The sequence below is a fragment of the Engraulis encrasicolus genome, chromosome 8 (assembly GCF_034702125.1).
Source record: "Engraulis encrasicolus isolate BLACKSEA-1 chromosome 8, IST_EnEncr_1.0, whole genome shotgun sequence".
Taxonomy (NCBI): Eukaryota; Metazoa; Chordata; class Actinopteri; order Clupeiformes; family Engraulidae; genus Engraulis; species Engraulis encrasicolus.
In genome coordinates, this window is record NC_085864.1 from 1,801,448 (window position 1) to 1,823,358 (window position 21,911).

General features: G+C 45.0%; 1 protein-coding gene across 2 annotated transcripts in view; it reads right to left on the reverse strand.

Annotated features, from left to right (window-relative positions):
* Positions 1-21,911, reverse strand: part of fndc3a (fibronectin type III domain containing 3A) — a 165,375-nt gene that overhangs the window by 26,022 nt on the left and 117,442 nt on the right. For both annotated transcript variants that reach the window (XM_063204797.1, XM_063204796.1), the window contains 9 exons: positions 20,913-21,274; positions 17,494-17,553; positions 16,196-16,334; positions 11,002-11,055; positions 8,406-8,530; positions 5,041-5,215; positions 4,432-4,518; positions 847-985; positions 166-234 (listed from right to left, as the gene is read on the reverse strand). In XM_063204797.1, coding sequence (XP_063060867.1) covers positions 166-234; positions 847-985; positions 4,432-4,518; positions 5,041-5,215; positions 8,406-8,530; positions 11,002-11,055; positions 16,196-16,334; positions 17,494-17,553; positions 20,913-21,274 — 1,210 coding nt within the window. The remainder of the gene's footprint in view (positions 1-165; positions 235-846; positions 986-4,431; positions 4,519-5,040; positions 5,216-8,405; positions 8,531-11,001; positions 11,056-16,195; positions 16,335-17,493; positions 17,554-20,912; positions 21,275-21,911) is intronic.

The following is a 21,911-nucleotide window of genomic DNA, read 5'->3' on the forward strand; positions in this document are numbered from 1 at the left end:
CTACTATGATCAATTCAACTAATTACTTTTCTTACAAATGACATATGAGGAGGCCAGGCAAACCCCTCGTAAAAGCAAACCGGTTTCTAAACCAAATGACAGTGGGACGGACTAAACACCCACACATACACGCCCAGAGACTTCTCATTAGTAGCACAAGCCCACCTGTTTGACCTTCATGCATCTCCACTGTGTACTTGGAGATGGTGGATCCTCCTGTGTCTTTGGGGGCATCTGAGAGAGAGAAAGAGAGAGAGAGAGAGAGAGAGAGAGAGAGAGAGAGAGAGAGAGAGAGAGAGAGAGAGAGAGAGAGAAAAAGAGAAAAAAAGATAAGAGAGGGTCAAAACACGCAGGACTAGGCACATCTGAGCATCCAAGATGTACCGTATGTGGTGTGTTGGATTTGTGCAATGTGCCTTATGTGTACACTGCTACCGTATACAATAGCACGCGGAGACGTGCGTACACTGCACACCCACATATACCCTGTTGGGTTGGGTTGGCATTGTCCCAGAATAAAGAGAAAAAGAGGTATACACACACACACGCACACACACGCACGCACACACACACACACACACACACACACACACACACACACACACACACACACACACACACACACACACACACACACACACACAGACACACACACACACACACACACACACACACACACACACAGACACAGACACAGACACACACACACACACAAACAAACTCTCCCTCACTAACCCCAGGCCATTCAGCAGCCGTGTGGGGTTGGCCTTGCCTTGCACGATAGACATACACGTACACGCACACGCACACGCACACGCACGCACATTCCAACTGCCCTTTACATACCCCAGGAAATACGGAAGCCATTGGGGTTGGCCTTGCCCCTGAGAGAGGGTCTGGAGGGGCAGCCTGGTCGGTCAGGAGTCGTGGTCATCTCAGATACAGGACTCGGGTTACTCTTCCCCTCCGTATTATAGGCAGCCACCTATGGAAGAGGAGGAGGAGGAGAGAGGAGGAGGAAGGGGTGAGGAGGAGGAGAGAGGAGGAGGAAGGGGTGAGGAGGAGGAGGAGGAGGAGGAAGAGATAGGCGGCGGAGGAGGAGGAGAGAGGAGGAGGAAGGGGTGAGGAGGAGGAAGTGGAGGGGGAAAAGAGAGGAGGAGGAAAGAGAGAAGGAGGAGGAGGAAGAGATAGGCGGAGGAGGAGGAGGAGGAGGAGGAGGGAGGATGAGAGAGAGAGGAGGAAGAGGCAGGGAGAGATACATGTTAGCCAGTCGTGATAAATAGGACAGCACACCCAGTTATCAAAGAAGATTATCAGAGGCAAAGGGAACACATGTTCATTGACAAATGTGTGGTCTCTTCAAAACAAACACACATACACACTCACTCTGACACTCACACACAAATGTACTATATTACTACACGTGCAAGCATGCACTTCCATACACATATCACACAGACATGCATGTGCACACGCATACACAGTGTCTGTGTGGCAAATAATTGTCTGTGTGGCAGGCTGGGCTGCTTGGTGTGTGTGTGTGTGTGTGTGTGTGTGTGTGTGTGTGTGTGTGTGTGTGTGTGTGTGTGTGTGTGTGTGTGTGTGTGTGTGTGTGTGTGTGTGTGTGTGTGTGTGTGTGTGTGTGTGTGTGTGTGTGTGTGTGTGTGTAATGGGTGATGTTATCGCGGGGCAGCCGCAGCACGGAGCTCAGGGCTTAGAGATGGGATTAATGAGAGTTTGTTTAGGGGGCAACACTGCTCAATTAATTCACTCGCTTTTTGCTTTTCCGCCCTCCAAAACACAGCATCTTCTTCCTCTCTGTTATGTCTGTCTGTCTATCGTGTGTGTGTGTGTGTGTGTGTGTGTGTGTGTGTGTGTGTGTGTGTGTGTGTGTGTGTGTGTGTGTGTGTGTGTGTGTGTGTGTGTGTGTGTGTTGTCCGTCTGTGTCCATATGTTCTGTTTCTGTCTGTGTGTGCCCATGCATGTTTGTGATCTCTCTGTCTTTTTCTATGTGCGTCTGTTCATTTGTCTGATCTCCTTGTCAGTAATGGGCACTTCAATCTCTGTCTGGCAATCTCTGATCCATCTTTCCTACTTCCTCCCCATTCTGTCTGCCTGTCTGTCTCTGTCTCTGTCTATCTGCGTCTCTGTCTGTCTGCCAGCCTGTGTCTCCATCTATGTCTTCGTCTGTCTGTCTGCGTGCGTCTGCGACTCCATCTATGTCTCTGTCCATCCGTCTGCCTGCCATACCTGTCAACCATCCCTAATTTCCCGGGAAACTCCCTAATTTTGACTCATTTCCCGATTTGACATTTTTCCCGGAAAAATCCCGGATTTTTCACATTTTCAAAAAACACAGTCGGTCCAGTAATTATACCCACGGCCCTGTCCGACGAGCCACACCCCCTCTTGAAGAGAGAGACAGATGGTCTTGCTTATCAAGCTACCTGCCAGAAGATTGTATGCCAGATGCCACCAAGAATTGAATTTCCTTGAAAATACGAGCTGTCACGCTCGAGTTCAGCAGTTTTCTTGCGCTTGTGCGCCCACTCTTTTCCTCAGAAACTGTTAATTCATGCAACGCATAAAACAGCCTCGGAACAGCGAATCATGCGATTAACCTAATCACAACCTGTAGGCTACCAGCACGAAGTTTTGCACAAACAGACAACTTATGCGACAAAACAACAAGGAGAAACTCATTGCGTTCATTTCATTGTTTTGTTTCCATTGCATTGTTTTTCCATGCTGTAAAACGTGTTCTGAGGGATTTTAGACAGGACTGTCTTTGCACGCGGCCTGTTGTGAAATGCAGATAGAACGCACCGTCCGATCCGTCTCTGTCATCCCGTTGACTGTCAGAATTTGGCCTTCAGAAAATTTCCCGGATTTTGGCTTAGAATATGGGAATTTTCCTCGATTTTGGGAGCTCAAAGTTGACAGGTATGCTGCCTGCCTATCTGTCTGTGTCTCCGTCTGCATGAGTGTGTGTTCTCTTTGCCTGTCCTCCTGTCTCCTCCTCTCACTCTCTACAATCTGTCCGTCTCCCTGCATGCAATCTCTGTCTCTGATCCATCTCTCCATTATGTTCCGCCTTTCTGTCTCTCTATGGCCATCTGTGTAACCGTGTTTGTGTGTTTGTCTCTGTGTGTGTGTCAGCTCTTTCAAAATTGGTCTATCTGTCTCGTTCTCTCCCTCTTTTCTGTCTGTCTCTCTGTCTGTCTGTCTGTCTGTCTGTCTGTCTGTCTGTCTGTCTGTCTGTCTGTCTGTCTGTCTGTCTCTCTCTGTCGGTCTGTCTCTCTCTGTCGGTCTGTCTCTCTCTGTCGGTCTGTCTCTCTCTGTCGTTTCTGAGAGCTGGGAGGGAGCGTGAGATTCTGCTGCTCTTGGCAACCGGAGCTGCAACAGGTGAGGAACACAAACCCTCCCCCTCCCATCCCCTCCCTCTGCAGACTACCTATGACTCATAGCAGAGAGAGAGAGAGAGAGATAGAGAGAACGACAGAATAGAGAGAAAAGGGGAAGAGAGAAGAGAGAAAAAGCACACACAGAGAACGAGAAAATTGGGTGTGGAAAAGAAAGCAAAACATGAGGTAGAGAGAGAGAGAGAGAGAGAGAGAGAGAGAGAGAGAGAGAGAGAGAGAGAGAGAGAGGGAGAGAGAGACAGAGACAGAGAGAGAGAGACATAGACAGAGAGAATAACAGAGAAAGAGTGACATATAGCAAAAAAGGGAGGGAGACAAAAAGAGAAATAAAAACGATAGACACAGAAAAGGTCAGACTCAAAGGAATTGAGAGAGAGACACAGAACAATTTAGAAAGAGAGATAGACAAACAGAGACCGAAAAAGACAGATGGGTAGAGTGATGGAGCGAGTGATGGAGCCAAGCTCTCTAGATAGAGACATGCAGTCCTACACAGCAAATCCATGTAGAGAGAAGCAGGGTCATTCACCTCAATGTCAGACACGCCAGGAAGCCCATTTACATGCAATGTGTGCGGGTACACACTAGGTGGGTGGATGGCGTGTGTGTGTGTGCGCGTGTGCGTGTGTGTGACAATAGTGAGGAGCGTATGCTGTTCTCTCCGAGTCCGTAGCCTGGGAGAATGACTACTACCATTAAACGCATTAGACAAATGAGTCACACTTTCTCTCTGTGTGTCACTTACACACAAACACGGGCACTCGCTCACATACAAACACACACACACACACACACACACACACACACACACAGACACACGCACACGCACACGTACACGCACACACATACGCACAGGCAAACACACTTGTAAAAACAAACTCACATGCATAGAAATATAACCTCACACGCACACATTGGCATGTACGCACATACTCACTCGCACACATGCACGCACAAAGAAGAGGAGAGTGTTTTTAATTAAAGCGTAGCCATGCTGTGCGATTCTTACGCGGAACTTGTAGGTGGTGCTCCTGTGAAGGTTCCTGACAGTACAGGAGAGCTCATCACCATCGTAACTAGGCTGGAAACCATAGCCCTGAGAGAGAGAGAGAGAGAGAGAGAGAGAGAGAGAGAGAGAGAGAGAGAGAGAGAGAGAGAGAGAGAGAGAGAGAGAGAGAGAGAGAGAGAGAGAGAGCAATGGATACAATTATTTAACAATAATAATTGAGCAGAATAAAAAAACACATCTTTTCCTCACTCATTAATTTAATCATTCTATCAATCATTGTACCAATCATCATTCCGTGCAGAAAAAGAGTTCAAAAGTTCAAATGTTCAAATGAAATATTCTAATTGACTTGTTTGATACAGATGCAACCAATGTGAGCACGTGTTGTTGTAGTTTAGTCATGATATGATAAATGTTCAAGTACGCTTGAATGATAATGTATATGAATGTACAGGGATGCACATTTGCCCGTGTATGTGTGTGTCTGTGTGTGTGCGTGCGCGCTTGCGTGCGTGCATGTGTTTATGATGCGTGTCAACGTACCGATCCGGGTTCCTCCACCTGGACTGTGCGCGTGTGTGTGTGTATCTAAGACATGGGTCTACATACCGATCCGGGTTCCTCCATCTCCAGTACGTATCCGATCTCGTCTTCTCGTGGTGAGGTGGCGGGCCGTGTCCACTGCAGACAGAGCCAGCTGACGCCTGCCTTCACCAGCTCAGGGCTACTGGGGGCTCCCGGCACCCCACACGACGTCAAGAGCTCCACCACCTCACTGTACTCACTGGAGACACACACACACACATGGAGATGGATACACACACACACACACACACACACACACACACACACACACACACACACACACACACACACACACACACACACACACACACACACACACACACAACCACACACACACACACACACACACACACACACACACACACACACACACACACACACACACACACACACACACACACACACACACACACACACACACACGGAGACAGAGACGCGCAGCCACGCCCGCACGCAGCCACCCACAACACATAACAGATCTGTTAGACACATCATGAGCAGGTTGATGACTTGTTTTCACCTCCACCATCACACCTTAGGCTCCTGCTGAGTGGTGCAGAAAAAGATGGGTGCCTGGGTATGTGTGTGCCTGTATATACAGTGAGTCCAATATGTATTTGATCCCTTGCTGATTTTGCCCGTTTGCCCACTAATAAAGACATGATCAGTCTATAAATTTATGATAATATGTATTCAAACATGGAGAGACAGAATATCAAAAAGAAATTCCAGAAAATAACTTAAAATAATATATTTTAATTTATTTGTATTTAATTTAGGGTAATAAGTATTTGACCCCTCTAGCTAAAGAAGATAAAGTGCTTTGTGGCAAAGCCCTAGTTTTCTAGCACTGAGGTTAAATGCTTCTTTTAGTTAATGACAATGTTTGTGCATATAGTAGAAACTATTTTTGCCCATTTCTCTTTGCACATTATCTCTAAAACATTAATAGTTTGTGGCTGTAGCTTGGCAAATGGGAGGTTCAGTTCTCTCCATAGAATTACTATAGGGTTAATATTTGGAGGCTGTCTAGGCCACTTCACGACTTTAATATGCTTCTTATTGAGCCATTCCTTCGTTGCTTTGACTGTATGTTGTGTATTATTGTCATGTTGGGATATCCAACAATGGCCCACCCATCAGTGTAGTGGTGGAGAGAAGGACGTTTGCACTCAGGATTGCACATTACATGTCTCCCTCCATCCATTCATTGACGATGTGAAGTTGTCCTGTGCCTTGGCCAGACAAACACCCTCAAACCATAATGATACCACTTTCATGCATGATGGTGAGGAGGGTGTTCTTGGGATCATAGACAGTGGTACTCTTTCTCAAAACACATTGAATTGTGATAATGCCAAACAGCTTGATTTTGGTTTCATCTGACTACAGCACCTCCTTATCATATCCTAAACCAGTCTGATGTCCGTTGGCAAATCTCAAGTGGGACTGCGCAGGTTCCTTCTGAAGTAGAGGTACCATGTGTGCACTACAGGATTTTAAACCTCTGTGGCATTAAGTGCTACCAGTAGTTTTCTCAGTGATTTTGGTCCCAGTAGCTTTGATATCATTGCCTAGTTCATCCCGTACAGCTCTAGGGTGATTTCTTTCTGTTCTCATGATTATCAAATCCCTACAAAAGGTCAAATCTTGTATAGAACCCCAGACAGGCTGATGGATAGTCATTTTGTATTCCTCACATTTTGGAAGAAATGCATCAACAGCTGGGTCATTAATACCCAGTCTCTTTCTTGTGGCTTTGCAGCCCATTTAATCTTTGTTCAGGTCTAAAATCGTGTCCCTGATATCATTTGACCACTCTTTGGTCTTTCCCATGCTAGTGAGGTTGGAGTGTGACTGATTCACTCATACTATGGACTGATTCTGCTGATTCAATGTGTCTTTTATGCATGTTAGTATGTACAGGTGTCTTTAATTCAGATGACAAGTTGATCGGAAGTGCCCATCTGGTCTGTGGGCCCGGAACTGTAATCAGTTGGCAGGGGATCAAATACTTATTTTGCTCGATGAAATGGAAATAAATTAATATATATTCTCTTCAGTTAATTTCTGGATTTTCTTTTTGATATTCTGTCTCTCCATATTAGAATACATATTGTCATAACATTTATTGATTGATCATGTCTTTGTTAGTAGGCAAACCAACAAAATCAGCAAGGGATCAAATACATATTGGACTCACTGTATGTGTGCGTGTGTGTCAGTGTGCCGTGTAGTGAGGTGAGGTGGGGCGTGTGTGTGTGTGTACCTGTGTGTGTGTGTGTGTGTGTGTGTACCTGTGTGTGTGTGTGTGTGTGTGTGTGTGTGTGTGTGTGTGTGTGTGTGTGTGTGTGTGTGTGTGTGTGTGTGTGTGTGTGTGTGTGTGTGTGTGTGTGCGCGCGTGAGCGAGGGTACCAGTGTGTGTGTGTGTGTGTGTGTGTGTGGTGTCAGAGAGGGGAAACTTTAGAGTAGGAAATGGTAAGGGTGATAAAAATGAATGAAGTGACATACAGGGCTTGCTGTGCAGGGCTGATTCGATTAAAGCCAAATTTATTGCTCATACTTTTTATTTCCTGTGCGAGCCGTGCGACTGGGGAGACGTTTGGCTTTATTAGATCAGATATCTAGACAGGACAGGCCCGTAGACCATGCTCACACACACTCACACACACACACACACGTGCGCTCGCGCTCGCGCTCGCACACGCACACGCACGCATTCACCAAGTGCAGTCAATGAGCGTGCGAGCGCTACTTGTCCGCTGCAATCATTTTAACAGTAGTTCATGAACTTTATGAGCTAGCAGGGAAACTGATTTGACTGCAGTAAAACAGTAGGCGCTACCATACTGACTATCCAGAGCTGGAGGAAAAGTACAAACACACTGACGGAGTGACTAGGCCTTGGTTACACACATACAGATCTTTTTATTTATATGTTTACACATTTTGATCCTGTTCGGACAGCATGTGGATAAACCACCTTTGTGACAGGTGCATCTTAAAAAAAATCAATTTCATGGAGCTAGAACTTCACAAAAAGCCCAAGTGTGTACAGTAAAAAACGTTTCTGCTGGAATGCATGGCATTACCATATCCTCTGAAGATAGGCAGTCTTTTTAATATTATTATATTATATATTTTTTTGTATTTTTATTGAATAGCGATAGTAAAGAGACAGGTAATGTGTGGGAGAGAGAGATGGGGCAGGGCTGGGAAATGACCCAGACCAAACTCAAACCTGGGTCCCCATGGACATACAAGCCCAAATGTGTGGAGCTGAGCATGAAAGAAAGGCAGTCTTGATTCCACTTCTTTCGTGTGAGTCTGTGTGGGCCATACAGAACGGGCTTTGGTAACGAGAGGTAATAAAGCGGTAGCTGGCGTACCTGACCCCCATGTCGTTCTTTGCCGCCAGGCGAAAGGCGTATCTGGAGGCCGGCGAGAGCTTGGTGACTTTGTACTGCTTCTGATTGCCGTAGTAGCACTGCTCAAACACCCCCGTGCCTTTTCCCTGCGAACACATGGACACACACACACATAAGCACAAGTGCACTAACACATCCACGTACATGCACATGTACACAAACACAGACACACACGCACGCACGCACACACACACACACCAGTGCTTTACACTAACTTTTTCGCTTACCAGCCATTTTGGCTAGTGGTTTTCCTGACTCACTAGCCATTTGGCCTCTTCACTAGCCATAATTTTCTTAACCATCATAGCAGCTTTAATGAATTATATAATAGGCTGTAATAGGCTAATGTAATGTAGGATAATATAACATAATATAACATAATATAATATAATATAATATAATATAATATAATATAATATAATATAATATAATAAAATATAGGGCCTAATAACTAGAATTGTTATGGTCCATGCATGCATGCATGCATGCTATAAGAACAGATTTACTTATCTGAGGAATGGCATAGCCGTGCAGAAACACCAAGCAGTTTTGTGGAAGGGCACAAATGTAAGCTACATGAGAGCAAAATATTTCCGTCTTTGATCTGAAGGGCACTTTCGATGCGCAAAGTAGATAGTGCAAAGTCATTGCCAAGCTTCGCATGTCCTCGGTGTCATGGATGTGGAATAACACCTCTTCTGGAATATTTTCTCATAAAAGTAGGCTATCCACTAGAAGGCACACACATATGCGGCCGGTAACTACAGAAGGAGCTACGACTTCCTTTCATTCCGTTTAATATTGAGTTGTTTAAAATATAGGCTAAACGGACGCAAGGCAAGATGGGCACATGCGGGGGTCTGCTCATTTTTCCGACGCCCCATTGGTCCTATGTGTCAATGTTCCGAACATTTCCCATTGATCCTACAGCACTTAGTCTCAGATAACTTTTTAACAATAAAATGAAACCCTTTGTCCCGACAGTCCAATGTTCCGACCAAAAGCTGCTTTTAGATCACCGTCATCTCTGAGGAGTCTGACAGCCTGCGCAGTGGTCATACTGTCTGTGACAGGTTAGGTTTAGGGAAAGTTTTGGTCAAGGCACAAATTTAAAACTCAGAAACATTGCAATAGACAGGTTTGGGTTAGGAATGGTTTTGGGTAGGGCACAATTTGGCAACTTGGCAACATTGCATTAATGACAGGTTATGTTTAGGGGTGGTTTTGGTAAGGGCACAGCTAGACGAACTCAGACGGCATCTACAGTATGTGCTCGTCGCAGCGCATGCAGCTGAAGTCTACTTGGCACCGGGAAAAGCAGGACATACGACCTGGGATGATAGCCAACCCCAAACAGCCATTGGTCGGAACATTGAGCTGTCGGAGCAAAGGGTTTAATTTAATTATTTCGAGTTAGTGGGCTGTAGGATCAAGGGGAAATTTTCGGAATATTGACGCGTCGGACCAAAGAGGCGTCGGAAAAATGACATGCTACCCACATGCGAAGGGACATGGGACATGATTTGTGCAGTCTGGAAGGCTACTACTGTGCGTTGTTTAAGCCCCGTTTGACAGTCGGGAACAACGGCACAAGAAACATGGAGGAATATTAAGGTATGAAGACATACAGGCAAATCAGAAAATGATTTAAACCGAACATTATTAATGCCGCATGTGTCCTTGTCTTATCACTGCGCTAATTAGTCTCAATACTTTCACAAGACTGAGGTGTTCTCCTCTCGCCTTGGTCATTTTAATGTCCACTACTACTATGCATTGTACTAATGACAGATCCCAAAAAAGGTCAGTTGAAATGAACTTCGCTACTTTATTTTCACGTGAAGGTTTTCAGTGACATTTTCAAACGCGCGCTGCTGTGCTGGTAGCTCGCTGCTGCCACTCATATTCGCAAGACTAGCTCTATCAGATTCCTCTCATGCGTGAGACACAGGTGACACGTGACACAGGTGCTTCATGGGTATTGTAGGCTCACAAAATCGCATTGCATTGCGCTTGTAGCAAAGACGGTCCGAGGGAAAAAACTACAAACTGCGGTGCCTCATCATTTAGAATAGTAACGGACCCGCCAGAATGGCTAGTGAACCTTCGGTATCTACTAGCCAACGCCGACTTTCACCCGCATTTGGCTACCTGGCGTGTGTTAGTGTTAAGCCCTGGCACACACACCAACAAAGATGTGCGAGTTGATTGATTCTATTCCCACACAAACACAAACACATACAAGATGTGTGAGATAAGATAGCCCCTTCACAGCTCCATCATACAAACAAACAAGAAGGCGAAGGCTGTTTAGCATATTAGCAAAAGGCTGGCAATTCATATTAACATGCCCATTTATAGCCGATGCCACTGGCAAACCTTGTCCTCATCACGGCGTGATAATGGTGGGAGGAGGAGGAGGAGGAGGAGGAAGAGGAGAGAAATTACCCAGCAGGCAACAGCAGAACATAACCAGATGTGACAGTTACACAAAACACAAACACAAACACAAACAATAAATAACAACAAATAAATAAAGGATTTGTTGCCTCCTCACCTCGTCCCACTGCAGAATGTAGTTTTGGATCTTGGAGCCATTGTCACAAGGGGGCTAGGAAGAGGAGGAGGAGGAGGAGGAGGAGGAGGAAGAAGAAAGAGAAAGAGAGAGAGAGAGAGAGAGAGAGAGAGAGAGAGAGAGTGAGAGAGAGAGAGAGAGGGAGAGAGAAAGAAGGTTTGATGATTATTTGCATCCTATAACTGATTGTGCGATAGAGCCGGTGATGAAAGACAGGTGTGTGTGCGTGTGAGTGTAGAAGTGTGTCTTTATGAGGGCTCATTGTGTTTATGGAAGTATCTGTCTGTAGATATGGGAGCGTCTGAGTACCGGTACGTGTGCCTTCCCTGTGAATGTGCATGGACATGTGTATAAGTGTGTATACGTGTGTGTGTGTGTGTGTGTGTGTGTGTGTGTGTGTGTGTGTGTGTGTGTGTGTGTGTGTGTGTGTGTGTGTGTGTGTGTGTGTGTGTGTGTGTGTGTGTGTGTGTGTGTGTGTTTGTGTGTGTGTGTTTGTGTGTGAATGCCATATGAGGTGTGCAGGACGAGACGGCCCTGATGAGATGAGATGAGACAGACATCATCATCAAGTGGCCCCATCCTCATCCGTGTGTGTGTGTGTGTGTGTGTGTGTGTGTGTGTGTGTGTGTGTGTGTGTGTGTGTGTGTGTGCGTGTGCGCACGTGTGTGTGCGTCTAAGAGTACATCCGCATCCACATCCTCATTACCCCCGAGTGTCCCCGCTCGACTCTGCTCGTAAAGCCTCACCAGGGACAATGCAGAGCGCCAGGCCTGGATTAATTGCTTTGTGCGTAGTATGTCTGTGTGTGTGTTTGTGTGTGTGTGTGTGTGTGTATTTGTATGTGTATTTGTATGTGTGTGTGTGTGTGTGTGTGTGTGTGTGTGTGTGTGTGTGTGTGTGTGTGTGTGTGTGTGTGTGTGTGTGTGTGTGTGTGTGTGTGTGTGTGTGTGTGTGTGTGTGTGTGTGTGTGTGTGTGTGTGTGTGTGTGTGTGTGTGTGTGTGTGTGTGTGTGTGTGTGTGTGTGTAGGGCTGTTGGGTTGAGGTGTTTGAATGGGTTCGGCGTTGGTCGGACTGTGTGTGTGTGTGTGTGTGTGTGTGTGTGTGTGTGTGTGTGTGTGTGTGTGTGTGTGTGTGTGTGTGTGTGTGTGTGTGTGTGTGTGTGTTTTGGTGGTTGTCTCGCTCAATGGCTCACAGAGAGATTAAACCACAGAATGGACTCTCAGTGAAAGAGATGACTATTTTATGGGCACACACACATACACACGCGCGCCAGTGAGATCGCAGTGGAGGAGGCATTATGAGTTTTCCAGGAAATCAGGTCTTTGACTGCCACTGTGTGTGTTAGTGTGAGTGTGTGTGTGTGTGCATGCCTGTGTGTGTGTGTGTGTGTGTGTGTGTGTGTGTGTGTGTGTGTGTGTGTGTGTGTGTGTGTGTGTGTGTGTGTGTGTGTGTGTGTGTGTGTGTGTGTGTGTGTGTGTGTGTATGTGTGTGTGTCGTGTGTGTGTGTGTGTGGTGTCTGACTGTGTGTGGGCAGAGGGATTGGGGACTGCTTGAAATGCTTGAGCTAGTTTTATGTGCTGCGTCTGCTGAGATTCAACAGGCTATTCAAACTAAACCTTCCAAGCTGACAGTGGAACAAGAATGGAATGGAATGGAAGAGGATGGAACATGGAACACGGAACATTGGTCCGTCTACATCAGCGTACATCAGTAGTTTCCAAACTGGGGGTTGGGACCCCTTGGGGGGCTTGTGGAGGTACTGAAGGGTGGCGGAGGTACTGAAGGGGGCTCACGGACAAAAGGGAAATCGTATAAAAACGGTAAACCCACAGGTTAACAGGTGAAAGCCAACAGAATACCATAATTTGGTTAGGAACAGCATTCACTTGCACGGTTAATAGATGTGCTTGCTGTCATGTGGATTTCATTGTAGCAATAACGGACAAACTATTTATAAACATATACATATTTTTGAGCTTTTTGCCTTTATTTTGAGACAGGACAGTGAAGACATGACAGGAAGTGAGTGGGGAGAGAGACGGGGAAGGGATGGCAAAGGACCCGGTCCGGGAATCGAACTCGGGTCAGCCGCATAGTAGACGAGTGCCCTACCGTTAGCGACATGGTGGCGCTGCGGACAAACTATTAACACATTCAATACCAGGCATTTTTTGGAATTTTAGCTGTAGACTCTCAGCCAATTTCATCATTTTTTGAACAGCCACCGAATATTTTGTCTTAAACCTACAGACACATGTCAGGGCTTGTTCGAAAGCCCAGAAACTCAGCTGTCTGTATATTTTTATGGTTTGTTCCTAGCCTATTCCATTCAGAAGTTATTCCACTCTAAGCCAGCACTGGTTTAGGTAGAAATAGCGTTTTTCACCATTCGAACTGAGATAAAGCCTTTTTTGTCACGGGTGCGTTCTTTGACTCTCCGAGTTTAAATTGCGGGTCTAAATGCATTTTCATGCCCGAAGAACAACTCCAGTAGCTTCCAAGTAAACTATTTCGAGGCAAAAATCACCTGGTCAGGCTATTGTTCAGAGCCACATCATCTGAAATGCTAGCTAGCTAATGTCACTTGCCTGGCAGTTTTCGTTCTGTAGATAAAAGTAGACGTGTCAAAGTACTCACCCAAAATTAGGTTAGTTTCTGCTGTGTTGCATGCTGTTTTTCATTACAACCTTCCATTTTACACCCATCTTGATGGCAGCAAAACTCCTTATCCTTCCATCAGATGTTTAGGAATAGGCTAGCTAGCAAGGCACTGACAGGTCATGTTTTGATTCTCTAGGAAGTAACTTGTAACGTGACGTGACGTGATCAGGAAGTGGTTTGACTCGCTATAATAAAACTCAAATACTGTGTGTAATAAAATCCACAGATGATGAAATATCCAGATCCTGACTTTGTAGGAGTTTTAACTTTGTAGGTGTTTTCATGATCTATGTCAGTTCTGTTCATCACATTATTACAAAATCATACAGAATGTGCATTAGAATGTGTAGATTCAGAATCCATTTAAAAAAAACCGTAAAAACTGAATTTCACGTTATGGGAGGCAAAAATGTATTTTTACGTGACTTGGGAGTGAGTGTGTCAATGGAAAATATAGCAATATTAATAGAGAAATTTGCCTAATTTAATAAATACATTATGTGTCCACATTCGCAACCTTTTTTGAAGAAACGCCCCCACAACCTCGTCATAAACCTTCCAACGTTCCCTTGACCTCATAATAAGCCTGCCAACACCCTCCCCCCTTAGTAGAGGCTGTAGTTGAGAACCCCTAGTCTACATGATCATCCTCTCCACTTTGTGTGTATAGGCTACACACAGGCATGCATGTACTAGGTGTTTAAGCATGGAAATGTATGTGTTACAGAATAGGAGTGCTTGTACACATTGGGCATGGTTTAAGACCAAGGTTTTATTAGGCATAAGTGTGTATGGTGATGTTTAAATGGACCACCCACAACTTTCACTGCAGCGTTAGTGGCAGGTTTTCTTGGTGGCCCTTTCTGGGCTGATGCACGACCATTTGAGAAAATGTGTGAATGTGTGTTTGAACGTGTGTGTGTTTATAATGCATAGGTGTGTGTATAGCTGTGGTTTACACTACAGTGTTTGTTAGTGTTGTGTGTAAATTAGGCATGGTACGGTTTGTGTCGCAAACCGAAATCGTACGGTTTGCATGTCACGGAACGGGGTAGCGCGCAACCGCACGGTGCCCACGGTTTCCAAAAAAAAGAGAGAGAGAGTGACCACCGGCGGACGAGGCAATTAAAATCCTACTACTTTTACAAGCATAAAACACAAAGACTACGTAGGATATTGAGTGTGGAAAGACTGATTTCTATCAGCCAACTGAAAGGCATAATGTAACAGCATGCACCAGCTGACTAGGCTACAGTAGCCTACGAGCAAGCGCAGGTCGGTCAGGAGCGCCTCCCTCTCCCCCCTCTCTCCACGTTAGCGCAAGTGACTGCCCCCAGCCTTTATTCTGACCAATTTAAATTAAATGAACATGAATTTACAAAAAATGACAGATTAGCAGAACAAAGTAGACTTACGTTACAGTAGCCTAGTGTAGGTTATATCCACGTGGCATTGGATGGGGATTCCGGACGGCATAATGCGAGATATGAACATATCCATCAGATTCACTGCGCTGTCCTTAACTGCAATCAACTGTAGGCCTAATTACATGTAGCCAGTTAAACTAAAATGAGGGGGACTTTGTAATGTTACCTAGTTAACATTGATGTTTAACACTATAACCAAAATAAAATGACTGTTTTAACAGGCTCAGATTCACAGGAGTTTTGTGAAACATTCTTGTGAATACACTTCTAAAAAACGATCTTTTTAAATTATTAGTTACCTTAACTTTCACATTTTAACATAACTTAACCCTATCACTTGTTCACTTGAAATTGAATTTGACTTTTGATTTTACTTCTATGCTTCTCACGGCCGGCAGTTTCATGATAGGAAGCAACTGTTTCATCCTAAACGCAAAACTCGCAGAAAGCGGTATCAAAATAAAAGTCCAATTCGTTCTCAGTGTGTCATTAACCAAAATAGTCATACTGCACTGACCTAATGGTCTCATTGCCTACAGGAGTGTAGCTGTTTTATTTTTACACGTCAAATGTGTTATAGTATGTAATTTTTGAATATTTGTCACCTTAAATGTTATGACTTAGTTCTCCCTTTTTGTGAAATAAATGGAAGCATGTTAAAATCATTGATAGGATATATTTTCTCTTTCAGTAACTTCACCTTGTTAGGTTAAATTAAGTCAAATTCAACATACCCATGATAAGCTTACATTTTCATTCTAATTTCTATTTTAGACATTTACGGTGAATAATACATTTTATTTAAAAAATAATAATTAAAAAAAAAAAAAAACAGAACCGTACAAAACCGAAAACCGTGACCTTGAAACCGTGACATGGACCGAATCGTGACTTTTGTGAACCGTACCACCCCTAGTGTAAATACACTTCATGAAAGGACTGCTATGCTACACTTGTGTATCCATGTCACTGTGTGTGTGTGTGTGTGTGTGTGTGTGTGTGTGTGTGTGTGTGTGTGTGTGTGTGTGTGTGTGTGTGTGTGTGTGTGTGTGTGTGTGTGTGTGTGTGTGTGTGTGTGTGTGTGTTACCTTCCACTGCAGGCTGAGGGAGTTCTTGGTGCCGTTGGACTTCTTGGGTGGGCTGGGGGCGTCAGGCTCACAGCTGAGAGTCGTGAAGCTCACAGCCTCCGACGGGGAGCCCTGTAAACAGTTACACACGGCCTGGAGCCTACACACACACACACACACACACACACGGAAAAAGATGAATATATGAGTATAAAAACGCAGAGACAGACACACTCACAAGTGCACAGACATACCTGCATATGCAGATGCACACTCACTTACAAATCCACACCTACTGGAAACAGTAAGTATAAAAATGTGCACGCGCACAGGCACACGCATGTGCACACACATATATGTTTACACACACACACACACACACACACACACACACACACACACACACACACACACACACACACACACACACACACACACACACACACACACACACACACACACACACACACACACACACACACACACACACACACACACACACACACACACACACACACACACACACACACACCAAGAATCATCCAGTCATTGCTTGCATAGGGGTATCAAAACACAAGCACACACACACACACACGTGTCTCTGTGCACTCCCAAACAGGCGTGCATGAGATATGCCTTTGTACACAGCCTTGACTAACTTCCGCCAGCAGAATATATTTAATTTCACTCACACACACTGACTGCGGTTCTGACAAAAGACCCTGAGCTCTTACATGTGTACGCACACGCGCGCACACAGACACGCACAACTTTATCCAGGTCATGCCATTCAACAAATCGTCTGTGCGGTTACCATATCCGGCACACACCCTGGCCTCGCCTCGTAAGCGGGACGCGTGGTCGACTCAGCAGGCACACTTCCTGTGTGTGGTGTCCAAACTATGTTTCCTGTGTGTGTGTGTGTGTGTGTGTGTGTGTGTGTGTGTGTGTGTGTGTGTGTGTGTGTGTGTGTGTGTGTGTGTGTGTGTGTGTGTGTGTGTGTGTCTGACAAGCCCACTGACACAGCTGAAATATTCAGGACGCTGTATGTTCATTTAAATAATACAGCAGACAAAACGCACACGGCTCAAGGTCTGGCGCCACACAGGCAGGAAGGAGAGTGTGGGTTCATTTTGTACACGCGCACGCACGCACGCACGCACGCACGCACGCACGCACGCACGCACGCACGCATGCCATCCTATGCACAAACCAAAATTGATATTCATTTACCCTACCATTCACATTCACATTCTCTCTCCCTCACTCACACATACACACACACAACAGCACACATACACGCGCACACACACACGTACCTGACATGGTAGTCTGTTGCTGGTCGAAGGTCTTCAATGGTGGTGCTCAGATCACTCCCACTGGAGAGAGGAAAGAGGAGAGGTAAGAGAGGAGAGCAGAGCGCCGTTACAAAGCAGCAGCAACAAGAACAGCACAGAACAGGAAACTAGGGATGCACAATGTCAAAAAATTTCGGTTGATACAGATATCCGATATTGATATTGCGGTTTCGGCCGATAAACTGAATTTTTGAATGTCCTCTTATTTCCAAAAACCCTTTTTAACTCCCTGTGATAAAAACTAGAAGCACAAACAATGAAAGTCACCGTCAAGTCCAATCTTTTAGAACCATAACATATATTAAAAAAAACATCAGCGTTAACATCAGCCCAGTTTTACCCATCGGACCGATGTCCGATGTGTTGAGAAATGTCAAATATCGGCCGATACCGATACATCTGCCCGATACCTTGTGCATCCCTACAGGAAACCATGTTTGTCCTTGCCTTTATATACGGAGACACCGTGCAAAGAAATGTACCTATAATGCAAAGATGTTTTGCACCAGCAGTGAGTTTACCATTTTGTTGGCTGTGGTGCCTTTAGTGACCAACCATGCAGTCACAAGCTTGAGCTTCGAGCATCATTGAATCATTGCTCCTGATCTGCTGAGATGTGGCATGGCATTCAGATTCGACTACTGTATACTGCTTGGCCAAAATGTCTGCTGTTATCATTGTCCATTCACCGAGTAACCCTTTGATTGCAGTGACTAAAGGTGTTGAATCACTAGACACATTTTGCTTAGCATAAACCAGGTTGATATATATTAACAAAGCCTACAGGGTATGTGCAAACTTCATTTCATCCTAATGATTTCATTATCTATGGGGCTAGGCAGAGGCCGTTCCCTCCCCCCATAGGATAAAACGTATACTAAAGACTCCTTTACGGGCCCTAGCCTCATACTCTATATGGGCCTAGCTAACTTAGACCCATTGTTGTCTCACTATGTCAGCCTTGCCCCATTTACCTTGCCTGGTTTACAAAAAGACCATATCACAGGTGACACATGTTCTGGAAACTGTCTAACTGTCAACTACTGAATTTCTTGAAGGGGCAGTGTGGTTTGCCATTGCCAACGCCCGTTTATTGGCCATATACATAGACCATAGCCAATCATGTCAGTTGTATTCAAACAAACTGCAAGTTTCCATTTGTCAAGTAATACGTGCCATCTTTCCACTCCTCCTGGCTCTTGGATTGGCTCCCTACTTAAGCAGGGTGTCTGCAGCTTTTAACAAGTGAAATTTTAGACTTTTTTAGACCTTTTTAAGACCATCATGGGCAAAATTTTAGACCTTCGCGGAGTATTAAAAAATGAAATAAAGCCAGATTGTGGTCAATTGACACGCGCGCGCGCGCACACACACACACACACACACACACACACACACACAGAAGCCGACAGTTGACCTGGGCCCTGAGAAAGAGGGCCCCCAGAATTGGGACCCAATTGTATTGTATTTATTGAGAGGGGGCCCTTTCAGATGATTTAGTCCCGGGCCCGGTAAAAGCCGTCAGTAGCCCTGCACACACACACACACACACACACACACACACACAACTGTGCATCTGAATGAATGCAATAGTGCATATTATAAGCATAAAGAGATCTGATCATAAATGACCAGTGAGAAGGTGCAATGCTCGCTTTCACAATTTACATTGCACTGACTGAGGTTTAGAATAAGAATGCCATATGTGCAAGCAACACAGCTATATCAAGAGGACCTAACCAAGATAGAAGAACAGAACATGAGCTAACACCACTACTGCCATAAAATGACGTTTATTTGTTTCACCTATTGGAGGTGTCCAAGAGAACGTCTTATGGTAGTTAATACTAATAACAAAATAGTTTGAAATGTTGACCAACTCAGCCCTTGCCACTCAATCCAAAGATTCATGCCTTCCTATTCGTTTTAGGGGTTGTTGTACCAGAGGTCTCACGCAAGCGAGGCTGTAACCTGCATGACAGCTCAAGAGAGCGCGACGCGAGAAAGATTCTGCCACGGCGCGAGAGTCGGTGTAATGCGCAGCTGGCTACGGTATTCAAAATCTAGCGCACGTTTTATCTAGACGTAGGCTTAACATATTCAGAGACGGTTTTTCAAGCAGCATAACGTGAAGCTAAATGGTGATCAATTCAGAAGCTGCAGGCAAAGAAACCGCAAAACGGGGTTATAACAACTAAATCAACCATCGACATAGCATCTTATCCATTTTGTGTTGCATGTGCTTTGACTCCTGAGGTCTTTCAAACATTGACGGACCTAGAGCTAATGAGAAGTGCATGTGACAGCACGACCAAAACTTTTGTGCGTGGACATGACCGTAACAGCCCACATGCCCACCAGTTTGCAAATTGCCACCACAGAACCAGTACAAAATACCAGGCCATCAAACAGAATAGGCCTACAACAAAGGCACTTCCATTCGAATTAGACTGTTAACTCGCTCATAATTTCAGATTAGCCACACACACACCGTGGCTACTCTCTTTCGCTCGCACAGACACAATCAAGCTTCGCCAACTTTGAGGCTAACAACTACGCTAGACTGCTAAGCCACGGCCAACACTGCCTACTCCATCACCACCGCAAGAACTAAAAATCACTTCTTACCTGAAACGATTCACACTGGTGCTGACATATTCCCTGGTCTTGCACTGTCACATTTGTCTTCTGTTTTAAATCTACACCTTTCCTTCCAAATAGAAATGCGTTCTTTTTCAATGAGGTGGTGTGACTGACTTCCCTCATTAGTTAACTTCTTCCAGGTGTTTAAGACAGTCAAGTAGCCTAGTTATCTAATGTATGGCCAACGCAACGCCATTAATATCGTTTTTACAACAATAGATATTAACAATGTCTAGATATAACACCACTAACGTGGGCTGGTAAGTCAGACTGCGAGGTGGAAGGGGAGGAGGAGCTGCAGTACATTTCCGTATCACATCTGTAGTTTTATTATTGTACGTTTCACACAGCAACATGTCATGTAGAACTACACAGACCATAACTGCCAAAATAACAGAAAAAAACTGCGGCGTGGAGAAGGACGTAAAAACAAAGCGAAACAAAAGAAATAAACATTAATCCTTTGTCGATATTTTGCATTGAAACGTAGGTCTTAAATTACTCAAACTCAATTTTAGACCAAAGTGCAAAAAATCCCTATATTTTAGACTTTTTTAGGCCTAAAATGGATAATGTGTAATTTTAGACTTTTTTAGACTTTTTTAGACCCCGCGGACACCCTGTTAAGGCTAGCGCTTTGGGACAAGCTTCCTTGCTGTCTTTCAGATCGAAACAATTGTGCAACGCCAGTGACCTCAGTCCCCTTGATCTCTCACCGTCACTCCTGCCCCAGTTACCTGTATGCAGTCTTGAATCGCCCGTCTTTGCCGCTGTAGGAGACGGACACCTCATAGGTGAAGGGCGGCTCTGGAGGTGTCTGCTCCTCCTCTTCCTCCTTCTCCTCAGCTTCTTCTTCTCCTCCTTCTCCCTCTTCATTCTTTCCTTCATCTTCCTCCCCTTCCTCTGCCTCCTCCTTCTGCTCTTCCTCTCCCTCTGTGGCTTCCTCTCCCTTTGACTCTGCACCCCTCTTGCTCTTGCTCTTGTTCTTGCTCTTGCTCTTACCCTCACCCCCATCCCCATCCCCTCCCCCGCTGTCTGCATCAGGCCTGGGAGGAGGGCTCCAGCTCAGGGATACACCTCTGGCATGGATCTCCACCACCTGTGGACAACCAAGAGGGACAAGTCAAGTCAAAAGTGATAGTCAAAGGTCATAGGTGTAAGTCAAAGGTCGTAGGTGAGTCATTTTTGTTGTTATTAAATCTTCCATACAGCGTTTCCCTGCTGTTGTATGTTCACGTTAGTTTCACGGTCCGCCCATGTTGTGGTCTAACTGTACGAAGAACTAAATTATCCGATCCACCACACCCCAACCACACTCCATCATAGACAATACACAAAATGAAAAAACACATAAATCAAATCAAATGAAAACAATCAAAAAACACCAAAATATATATTTACAAACATATAATATATAATATAACAAATAAAAGAGGATCAGGGGTGTGTGGATAGTAAGCTGGCTAATGAAGACAGCAGAAACACACAAATAAGCAAAACAATGACAAAACTTGCATCACCCGAGACTAGCAAATGTTCATCACACCATAATGAAGATGGATGACTTCAGTTCAGTCCACCTGTAATTTGCCATCTCTGTCGCACCATAACAGTATCAGTCAGCTGTTTTTTCAGCCTCGCCGGCTTTTTGTTTCCGGACTTTTCCGCGCCCGCCTGCCTCAGACTCAGACACAAAAGGCTGAGCAGGGCTGAGCTGAGCTTTCCCCTTCTCCTAA